General features: G+C 38.4%; 1 protein-coding gene across 7 annotated transcripts in view; it reads left to right on the top strand.

Annotated features, from left to right (window-relative positions):
• Positions 1-12,052, top strand: part of RAPH1 (Ras association (RalGDS/AF-6) and pleckstrin homology domains 1) — a 117,154-nt gene that overhangs the window by 44,475 nt on the left and 60,627 nt on the right. For all 7 annotated transcript variants that reach the window (XM_032594467.1, XM_032594463.1, XM_032594465.1 and 4 more), the window contains 2 exons: positions 6,510-6,608; positions 7,636-7,756. In XM_032594467.1, coding sequence (XP_032450358.1) covers positions 6,510-6,608; positions 7,636-7,756 — 220 coding nt within the window. The remainder of the gene's footprint in view (positions 1-6,509; positions 6,609-7,635; positions 7,757-12,052) is intronic.

The raw sequence follows: 12,052 nt of genomic DNA, 5'->3' as shown, positions 1-12,052 counted from the left end.
TATAACTTTTTTTTAACATTTATTCATTTTGTGGGGTAGGGGCAGAGAGAGAGAGGGAGACAGAATTAGAAGCAGGCTCCAGGCTCTGAGCTGTCAGCACAGAGCCTGACATGGGGCTCGAGCTCACAAGCTGTGAGATCATGACCTGAGCTGAAGTTGGATGCTTAACCGACTAGCCACAAGGGTTTATTTTTTTTCTTTTATTTTCCTTGCCTGAGGAGACATACTCATAAATATGTTGCTAGAGCTGATGTCCAAGAGATTACTGCCTGTGTTTTCTTTTAGGAGTTTTATGGTTTTCAGGTCTCACATTTAGGTCTTTAATCCATTTTGAGTTTATTATTGTGTATGGTGTAAGAAAGTGGCCCAGTTTCATTCTTTTACATGAAGCTGTTCAGTTTTCCCATCACCATTTGTTGAAAAGACTGTCTTTTCCCCATTGTATATTCTTGCCTCTTTTGGTGTAGATTAATTAACCATATAAGCATGGGTTTCTTTCTGAATTTTATATTCTGTTCCATTGATCTATGTGTCCTTTATTTGTGCCAGTAATACTGTTTGATTACTACAGGTTTGTAGTATATCTTCAAATCTGAGATTATGATACTTCCAGCTTCATTGTTCTTTTTCAGGATTGCTTTGGCTATTTTTGGTCTTCTGTGGTTTCATACAAATTTTAGTATTATTTGTTCTAGTTACATGAAAAATGCTGTTAGTATTTTGATAGCAATTGCATTAAAGCTATAGGTTGCTTTGGGTAATATGGGCGTTGTAAGATTTGTTCTCCCAATCCATGAGATTGGACTGTCTTCCCATTTCTTTGTGTCATCTTCCATTTCTTTATCAGTGTTTTATAGTTCTCGTAGTACAGGTCTTTCCTTGGTTATGTTAATTCCATTATTTTTGGCTTAGCCTAATCAGAATGCACATCCTAAGATGAGGAATTGACAGACTTCCAAACAAAATTGAGGCTCTTTCAGAAAAGAAGTAGGGGAGAAGAAATAGCTGTGAGGAAGGCAACAAACAGTGTCTCTTACAGCCAAAATTAATTATGACCACTATTATTTTAATCCCTTTTGCAGCTCACAGAATTCTTAGGTCAGGAATATTTTTGTTCAGAGGAGTTGTTCGCTAGCTTATATAGTAATTTATGTACTTCATATTTGCTTTTAGTGAAGTGTAGGTTAAGCTGAATTCATATATTTATATTGCCTACCTATTTATATCTAAAAATGTTCAAGGTACTGAAATAAACCATACCGCTAGGCACAAATAGTAGTAAAAATAATGGCTGTCATTTATCGAAGAACTCTAGGGTAGCAGACACTGCGCTAGAAGCACTGCATGACAGTGTCACACAGATCTGTTCTAGAATCCCCATTTTTCAGATATGGAAACTGAGGTTTAGAGGGATCACTGTTCTTGAGACGACACAACTGTTAGTATTTAAGACTTGCCTTTTTTTCCTGCAAAGTCTGTACTAGATTTTGCCTATGTAAGTATTTTTATTCTTGGGCATATGAGTTCTAACAAACCCAAAAATGCTGCCACACAGGATCTACACAAATGTAAATATTTATAGGGTCTGATTCTACTTATCACCTTTGGGCTATAATGACTGAGTCCGTTCTTCCAGTAAAATGCAGGATACAGGAAATATAATACACACTTGTAGAAAGTAATAAAGCACATTGTTTAGTAACTAGTTTATTTTTTTATTTTTTTAATGTTCATTTATTTTTAAGAGAGAAAGACACAGAGTATGAGCAGGGAGGGGCAGAGAGGGAGACACAGAATCCAAGGCAGGCTCCAGCCTCTGAGCTGTCAGCACAGAGCCAGATGTGGGGCTCAAACCCACAAAACATGAGATTATGACCTGAGCAGAAGTCCAATGCTTAACTGAATGAGCCACCCAGGCGCCCCTTAGTAATTAGTTTTTTTTTTTTTTAATGTTTATTTATTTTTGAGAGAGACAGAGACAGAATGCAAGTGGGTTGGGGCAGAGAGAGGGGGAGACACAGAATCTGAAGGAGGCTCCAGGCTCCGAGCTGTCAGCACAGAGCCTGATGCGAGGCTCAAACTCACAAGCTGTGAGATCATGATGTGAGCTGAAGTCGGACGCTCAACCAACTGAGCTACCCAGGCGCCCCAGCAATTAGTTTTTTTAAAGGTATTAATAAAAATGATGGGAAGAGTTTGCTCATGAAATATGACAATGAGGGAATAAATAGGACATACGTTATCTATTATCTGAAAGAGCTCCGTACATGTTGGATACATGTGTATGCGTGTATATACGTTACTTAAAGGAAACTTACATTTCTAAAATACATATACCATGGTAATTGTTGGAATATAGCTCATCTTACCCAGGTCTAAATGTTTATTCCTAAAGAAATGAGGCAAAGTAATTTATTTTAGTATGTTAGGTAAGAAGGAAAAAATGGTTAATATTTAGAGGTGGAATATGAAAATGAACTTCAAACACCATTATTAAAAGAAAGATGTTATATGATAATGGTGGAAGTAGTAGGATTGAGTGTTATGTATTTTGTTTTTTAACTTCTTACATGTTAGTGAGAGAATTAATTTTCAAGCCTATTTGTGTTTCCAAAGTAATAAATGGGTAGTATATATTCATTGGTTTTCCTTTGGCACTTGGACTGTGATTTTAGAGCATTACTTTTACTTAGTTTTAAGAATTACCTGTCTCGGGGGGCGCCTGGGTGGCGCAGTCGGTTAAGCGTCCGACTTCAGCCAGGTCACGATCTCGCGGTCCGTGAGTTCGAGCCCCGCGTCGGGCTCTGGGCTGATGGCTCAGAGCCTGGAGCCTGCTTCCGATTCTGTGTCTCCCTCTCTCTCTGCCCCTCCCCCGTTCATGCTCTGTCTCTCTCTGTCCCAAAAATAAATAAACGTTGAAAAAAAAAAAAAAGAATTACCTGTCTCGGGGCACCTGGGTGGCTCAGTCGGTTAAGCATCCAACTGGTTCAGGTCATGATCTCGCGGTTTGTGAGTTCGAGCCTCGTGTCGGGCTCTGCTGACAGCCTGGAGCCTGCTTCAGATTCTGTGTCTCCCTCTCTCTGACCCTCCCCCATTCATGCTGTCTTTCTGTCTCTCTTAAAAATAAATAATCATAAAAAAAAAAAAAAAAGAATTACCTATCTCAATCGAATTTTTGGCATAAACAGAGAAAATTAATCTGATAGTACAGTAGTAATCCGGAATTTCCTACTGTATTCTTAAATATTTTTATTTAATTCTCACATTTTTCCTTTGTTTTTTTTTTAAGTGTATTCATTTTTATTTTGAGACAGAGAGACAGAGAGCAGGGGAGGGGCAGAGCGAGAGGGAGAGAGAGAATCCCAAGCAAATTCCATCCTCTTAGCACAGAGCTCAGTGCAGGTCTCAAACCCATGAACTGTGAGATCATGACGTGAGCTGAAATCAAAAGCTGGAAGCTTAATGGACTGAGCCACCCAGGCACCCCTCAGATTTTGTCCTTTATGAAAGAATGCAAACTTTCCAAATCCACATCATTTTAAAGATGAAATGATAAAATAGCTGTTAATTTGTTTAGGGGAACAATTTGATTATATATATATATATATATTTTCTTTGCAATCTTTAAGAATCTAAATGTTAAGCTTTTGGTTTTTGACAAAGAATGTTTCCTCCACACTTGCTCCTAGCTCTTGTGTGATGTTTACAGTGGTGGAACAACAGGGGGGAAAAAGAGGAGAGAGGCATCATTTTTTGGAAGAAGATATCACCACTAATAAGACAGAAGTATGACATTATAATTAAAGGTACAGGCCCTGGAATGGATGGCATGGTTTCAAATCCTAGTTCTTTCACTAATAAGCATGAATATGTGAGCAATTTGGAGTAATGAGCCTCAGTTTCTCTTCATTTGGTGAAGATAGTAATATGTAACTCATCAGGTTTTCCTGAGGAGGGAATGCACTAATTAATATATGTGACATATTTAGCATAATGCCTGGTATGTACTAAGTGCTCAATAAATGCCACTTTATATCTCTACACCCAACATAGGGCTCAAGAGCCCCATGACTCCTGATCAAGCGTCCCATGCTCTATCAGCTGACCCACCCAGGCACCCCAATAAATGCCAGTTTTAAGAAAATAATATTTTGGTGGAACAGGCAACTGCCTGAGGTATTATTGCGGAGCCTGGGTGACCGTAATGAAGGCTATAGAAGGATTGTCTCTATTACGTGGGAAGTTAGAAAAGAGAAGTTATGAGGTCCAAAAATGAACTTTAAACTAGCAGGTAATCTGCAGATACTCAAATAATCATATCCATAGTATTCTTCAGGGTGTTATATGGATTCCCAGGTTAGAGAAATGAGAGGATGGAGGATTGTTTCTCTTTGATTTTCTCTGATATTTTATTGATAAAAATACTCCCTTAATGTAGAGAATGAGTAGAACACAAACGCTCAGGCAGGGCCACTGCTGCAGTTGAATGCCCATGCGTGGTAGGTAGCCCTGCTCTCGGGAAATGGAAGGAATCGGTCAAGAACGGTTTGTGAATCACCATAGAGGGGGTGGTGGTAAAGGCTGAGTGCCACCTTGTAGACCTTTGTTCAGATGTCCACACCGTGTCCTGTAGGCAGTGCCTGAGTGAAGCAGGAGATGGAGAACAGCTACTCTTCAAGAGCTAGCTGGCAATACTGAAAAAAGCTCTTTTTCAGTCATCCCATTTTATCTTTTTTTTGTTGTTGTTAATGTTCATTTTTGAGAGACAGAGAGAGTGAGGGGGGAAGGGCAGAGAGAGAGGGAGACACAGAATCCAAAGCAGGTTCCAGGCTCTTGAGCTATAAGCACCGAGCCCGATGTGGGGCTCAAATTCATGAACTGCGAGATCATGACCTGAGCTGAAGTTGGACGTCTAACCGACTGAGCCACCTAAGCGCCCCATCCCATTTTATCTTCTGCATGGACTGTGACTTCTTCTGTTTTGCTCACAGTATATCCCAACACCTACTTAAAGATTTGGCTAACAGTTCTTAATATTTCTGTTACATGAATGAATGAGATAGAATTCTTCTTTCTTGTATGGAAAATACATCTCCTCTACCTGTCCTCCTTTACTTTTTCAAGATTGCTATGGTGGTTTATTATAATGTAATTTAATAAGGATGAGGAAATATATGCCAAGAGAAGGCCGTGGAACCTATAGAATTAGGAGAGAAAACTGTTAAGTATTGTTTTGCTAACCTCTTTTTGCTGAGAACTTATTGTTTAAAACTTTGACTATAGCCTTTAGTAACTAAATTGGTTTTGGTATTAAATGTTTTATTATAGGAGCTGAGCTTTCTAAAGCAATGCATAGAATAAAATAAATGGATTTAAATTCCTCACACTGTAGACCAGAGAGATGGATCTTTTTTTTCTTTTGAGAGAGAGAGAGGAAGAGAGAGACTGATGTGCATGGGGGGAGGGGGAAAGGGAGAAAGAGAATCCCTAGCGGAGAGTCCTTTGTGGGGGCTTGATCCCACAACCGTGAAATCATGACCTGAGCCAAAATTTAGAGTCAGATGCTCAACCAACTTATTTTATTGATCTCATGGATTCCCACAACAAATGTGGTTAGAGAATCTTGAAAGCCTCTCATAATTGAACATAATTGTAAATATTTCCCCAGGTAAAATATAGCCATTTCAAAGTTTTTTCAGAATAACTGAAAAAAGAAGTAATAAATTAACAACCATTACATCCAGACGAAGTGTGATTTGGGGCTTTTCTTTCCAGGTTGTGGCCCAGTAGAGTTAAAATACCTTCAGTCCATTCTAGCACTTGCATTGCGTAGTTGGTCTGGTCAGTCATCTCCCATCCTAGCTGCAGCTGAAAAGTACATTGGATTGTGAAAACTCATTCTGATGATGCAGTTGAAAGGCTGCTCATTCCTTGGAGGGTACGTGCTGTGGGTAGAAGGGGTGCAGGGCAGTGCTCAGTCCACAAAGGGGGCACCACTGCACCAGGTGTGAGCACCCACTTCTGTCTTAGGTGCTGTGTCCTGCACTTCACCCACTCCACCCATTGGTTCACCTCCACAGAAGCTCTAGAAGCTTTACCGAAGACGCTCTCATTTGGAGTCTTCTGAACTCATGATTCCAATGGGTTCAAAGTGAAATCAAAATTTTCCCTTTCATAGTCTTACAGATGAAGAGTTATATTGATTTGTTAACCTTGATGGCCTCTGTTTCTCTGAAATACAGAAGGTATTTGGGAATTAGCCATGACATGAAGGTATTTTTTACCTTGCATATATCTTGACCTAAAATTTAACATAAGTTTTTTTGTAGTTTATTTTGTAAAAATACTTATGGGCCATTTTATTTGGCCTTATGCCCACATAAGAGGTTTAAATTATTTTTGGCCATTACTCTAATGGCCTATAACTTGTCAGGGTATGTTTCAGCTTTGATAGAGTTTTTCTTTAGTTCTCCAGGGGACTGAATTAGACTTTGCCTTTAATATTGCAGCACCCACAGATCCAGAAGAAATCTCAGTATATCAAGTACCTTTGTTGTGATGATGTGAGGACCCTGCATCAGTGGGTTAATGGTATTCGCATTGCAAAGGTAGGGTGTTTTTGTTTCTGTTTTGTTTTGTTTTTGGTTTGATGATAGAATTTGATGAGGTGTTTCATGTGGTTTTGATTGTCATGACAATTCTAATCGTTTCATGTTTATGATTTTGTCAGTGTTAGTTCTGAGTTTTATGTTTGAAATGTCTTCTTTCCTTGGTGAGGAGATAGACATTTAACAGTTGGTATCCATGAAATCATACTGCTGGTAAAAGTGTAGCATCAGAGTGATTTATTTTGGCTCTGGAGAACACATTACATGATTCTTCTGTAGCAGAGTTTAGCCTAAGTCAAAGAAAGTTTTTGAGAATTAAATTGCTTCAAGGTGGGAGTAGGGGGATGAATACGCAGGACACCAGATTTTTAGGTCAGTGAAAATATTCATACTCTGTAATACTGTAATGGTGAATACATGTCTTTATACATTTCTTCAAACCCCATAGCATGTACAACACCAAGAGTGAACCTAAGGTAAACTATGGACTTTGATTATAAGGTGTTAATGTAGATTCATTGATGGAAACAAATGCACCCTCTGGTGGAGAATGTTGATAAAAGAGAGATGGTGCATGGGCAGTAGCAGGGGCATATGTGAAGTTTCTGTACCTTCCTCTCAATTTTGTTGTGAATCTAAAACTCTTTAAAAAAGGGAAGTTGTTGAAAAAAATTTTAAGGACATCTTGAAGAAGATTATACATAATACATGAAGGAATATTTTTGCCCATTAAGTAAAATAAAATTTATTATAGCTATAAAATCAGAGTTGCCTTAGGAATAACAAAAAAAACTTTATATTGATAAGGAATATGAATGAAGTGTTAATTTATTGGTATCTTTATTAAAATGAAAAATAAGAGTAGATTATAATTTACTGGTAATAAAATAACTTTTGAAGTATTTATAGGTATTAATTTTAATGCAAACTATGAATCAGTAAACAGAAATGCATCCCCCTGTCTTACCTCACCCATCTGTATCATACCCAGTAAAGTTCACGTCACCATTTACTGCCTTCTGTTTAGTATGGGAAACAGCTCTACATGAACTATCAAGAAGCCTTGAAGAGGACAGAGTCGGCTTATGATTGGACTTCCTTATCCAGCTCCAGCATTAAATCAGGATCCAGTTCTTCGAGCATCCCAGGTAGTTTGAAACACTGAAAGCACTGTTTACTGCCAATATGAAGATCTCTCTATGAACTGACGGCAGACCTGGTTATTTCAGCATGGTTGTTAAAAGCAGAGCTATACCTAATGTCTAAATTATAAAATAAATTTTTTGGTGATTAGAGGGGACAATATCATGGGCTAGATCACAAATGTATTTGAAATGGAACAGCAGTATAGAGTTGTAAATTCAGGAGTGTTGTTATATATTTGTAAAGTTTATTTAAAACTCAGTCATAGTAGGGCACCTGGGTGGCTCCATCAGTTAAGTGACTCTTAGATCTCAGCTCAAGCCATGACTTCATGGTTTCGTAGTTAAAGCCCCACATCGGGCTCCGTGCTGACAGTGTGGAGCCTGTTTGGGATTCTCTCTCTTCCTCTTTCTGCCCCACCCTCTACGCTCAAGTAAATAAATGGAAAAAAAAAATCATACTGCCAAAAAACAACTGTTGATTCATACTCACGGGTAGAAAAGTTCCTTGGAGAAAGTCTCCATACTGAGAATCCATGATGAAATTGCCCTCCTTCCCCAGAGGATTCCTGACATTTCAACAGAGTGGAAATAACTAGAATTAGTTCAGTATCACAGTTAAGGAGGCTGTTTAAGTTATCAAACTTAACTAAAGTTTTCACAGAAAATCAATGATACTCAAAAGGTACTTATTTTCAGATCCCACATCCTTAAAGTATGTGGTGATCACACCTAAAAATGCTTCTTTCCCTTCAAAATATTTCATGAATATGAGTAACTATGTCCTCTAAAAGCAGAATGTTTTTATTTGTTCTTACATATTATGAAAGAAATAATGACTTTAAGAGATATTTGAAAAAAAAAAACAAACCTCTCATCATTTATTAGTACAACATATGAATTAATCTTTTACTGTGTTTTTACCAGGCTATGTGTATATGCTTTAAGAAAATTCTACTTTTCAGAATCTATTTTACTTTAGGATAAAATAAAAACATGGACTTTTATGTACTTAAAATAAAATTTTAAGTTTATTTATTTATTTTGAGAGAAACAGACACAGTGCAAGTAGGAGGGAGGGAGAGGGAGACAAAGAATCCCAAGCAGGCTCCATGCTGCCAAGTGCAGAGCCTTTCGTGGGAGTAAACTCATGAAACTGGGAGATAGTGACCTGAGCCGAAACCAAGTGTCAGACGCTTAACCCACCTACTTGCCCCAAAATACAGGCTTTTTAAAAAGAAGTATTTGACTAAAAAGTTGTATGACTTTATTTCATCTCTACGAAACAAAATGAGAATGTGTATACACATCGGTTAGTATACATACATATATTTCCTAGTACTGTCCACAGAGAGGGGTAGGAGTGGTGACACCCCAGTGGCAGTGAAAATGCAGAGAGCCTAGATCTTGGTTTTCTAACTCCATTTTCCAGAACAAAAGAACTAGGGCTCTTTGGCAGATGGCTGATTCTAGGGCTGTGGCAGAGAATAAGAGGAGCCTGGAGCAGCTTGTAATGAAGGAAGTGCTCAAAAAACACAGTGATTAGTCTGTGCAAAGGGACACAGGAGCCACCTGAGAGAGTGTCCAGGGACCAAAGCTGTAACAGTTGGAACAACAAAATAACTAAGATCATAACCCAAATTATAAAATAAACAGCCATCAGTCCATATGGATATAAATTCTTGAATAAATAAATGGGGAAGAGACAGATCTTCTGGATGGAAGAGTTCTAAGTGGTTTGTGCAGACACTCTTCCCTCAAGGAGATGGAGCTTAATTCCCCCCTTAAGTGTGGGTTGGCAGAGTGACTTGCTTGCCAAGAGGATGGTTAGGTGTGGGGGAAGGGGAGTAACTGTACAGTGCAGAAACCTGACAAAAATTAGCTCAGCCAAGTTGTCAAGGTCAGTGTCTTCAGTAATATGTCCTGTTGATAGCATGTACCCTTTACATAATGTGATGAAGTTGGCACTTTGCCTCTCTTGGTCTTCTTCCCCAAATTTCATAACTCAATCTAATCAAGAGAAAAACATCAGACAAAATAATAATTGAGAGACATTCTCTAAAATACGTGACCTGTTACTCCTCAAAACTGTCAAAGTCATCAAAAACAAAGGAAGTCTGAGAAACTGTCATAGGAGACATGACAACTAACTATAAGTGAAGTCCAAAAAAAGCTTGTGGAGTTTAGTTAACAGTGACATATCCTTGTTGGTTCCTTTATTGTGGCAAATGTACCAGGGTAATGTAGCAACTTAATAATGAGGTAAATTGGGTGCTAGGTGTGCAGGAACTCTGTTAGCTTTGCAACTCTTCTATAAATCTAAAACTCTTGTAAAAATGTTTATTAAAAAGGGAAGACACTTTTGAGACAATGGATTGAGAAAGACAAGGTAAGAATATGTCACAAGTAAGATTTTAGAAAAAGAAATTTAGGGAAAGATTGAGAAAACAGACGCCATAATATATATTTTTTAAATTTATATAGCATTAATGCAGGTTCTTCCACACATTTTATGACATGGTGTGGTGCCTTTTCCTAGTCCAGCATCATCCCTTCTTATACAGTGTGTTAAGTATTATGCAGCCTTGTAAATATAAATTGCAAAATCATGTGCATTCATGCTGAAGAGAGCTCAAGGATTCACATATTCCAGCCTCTTATCTTACAGGCTGTTGTCCTGAATAGCAGTTAAATAGGGACATACGCTAGTGAAGTTGCAACTTTTTAAAAAACATTCAGCAATTACACAAGAAACAAGTGTTGGTGAAGTTATGGAGGAAAAAGGAACACTTGTGCATTGTTGGTGGGAATGCAAATTGGTGCATCCACTGTGGAAAACAGTATGGAAGTTCCTCAAAAAATTAAAAATAGAACCAGGAATCACACTACTGAATATTTACCCAAAGAATACAAAAACACTAGTTCAAAAGGATATATGCACCCCTATATTTATGGCAGCATTATTTACAATAACCAAACGGTGGAAGCAGCCCAAAAGTCCATTGATAGATGAATGGATAAAGAAGATGTGGTATACACAAGCACACACACGCACACATAATGGAATATTATTTGGTCATAAAAAATGAAATCTTGCCATTTGGAAGAACAAGGATGCAGCATGAGAACATTAGGCTAAGCGAAATAAGCCAGAGAAAGACAAATACCATATGATTTCACTCATGTGGAATTTAAGAGACAAAACAAACGAACAGGAAAAAAGAGACTCAAACTAAGAAACAGACTCTTAACTATAGAGAACAAACCTGCTGGTTACCAGAGAGGAGGGGTGGGGGAGCGGGGGATGGGTGAGATAGGTGATGGGGATTACAGAGTACACTTACCATGATGAGCACTCAGTAATGGGTAGAATTGTTGAATCACTATACTGGACACCTAAAACTAACACTGTATGTTAATATACTGGAATTAAAATTAAAAGCTTAAAAAACACTCAGCAATTAGATGGTGGAGAAAGAAGAAAACAGAGTAGGTTTTATCTCATAGCTTATATTTTGCCTTGAGGATATGTCCTGACTTTATCCATAGGAGTTTGTGGCTGTTATCTGTGTACTTCTTTGGCTACCTTGGCTGGACTTGATTAATAAAGCAATCTGATAATAACCCCCCCTTCACCAAGTATTAGATGGGACTGCTTTAACACCTGAATCTCCATCATTGAGCTAGGTGCTTCCTTCTGCATGGTTATCTTGCCTGACTTGGGGTCCAGTGACTTAATCTCCCCAGTTCCCTGGATGTCAGATTGCAGTGTACCCTTCACCATACCCAGCTCCCTCGAAGAGGTGTTCTTGCCTTACCAGGAGGCCAGGCTGCAGTGTGGCTAGCTGCCTTGTGGTGCCAATACCTGAATCCCTAGAAAACACTTCTCACACAGGTGTAGTTCCTAAGTACTAGTCGCTGCAGGCAAAAAAGGAAGTAGACTTCATGTATGATCTGAAGTTGTGAGAACTCTCTAGGATGGTCTGAAGCAGGGGTGTATACAAAGATTGAGTCTTGGTGTAATGAAGATGTGATTGGAAAAAAAATTCAACTCCTCTATTGGTAGTTTACTGATTCTCTTAATTGCTAGGAGTTCTTACAAGAAGTTTTCAGGATACCAGTAATGTTACACGAACCTTTCATTGTAACGGTCAGCCTGTCATGGTGAACTATTTAAAAAGAATCAAGATTTCCTACCAGCCCTAAGATAAAAATTTTCTAGTGGAAGGTCCAGACAGTGTTTATATGAAATGAGTTTGAGTAAAAGTAACTTGTTGCACTGTGGCATAGCATCTTGTCTTG

The sequence above is a fragment of the Lynx canadensis genome, chromosome C1 (genome assembly GCF_007474595.2).
Source record: "Lynx canadensis isolate LIC74 chromosome C1, mLynCan4.pri.v2, whole genome shotgun sequence".
NCBI classification, from domain to species: Eukaryota; Metazoa; Chordata; class Mammalia; order Carnivora; family Felidae; genus Lynx; species Lynx canadensis.
Note: the sequence above shows the minus strand (reverse complement) of the source record. Positions and strands in the feature narration are given on the sequence as shown.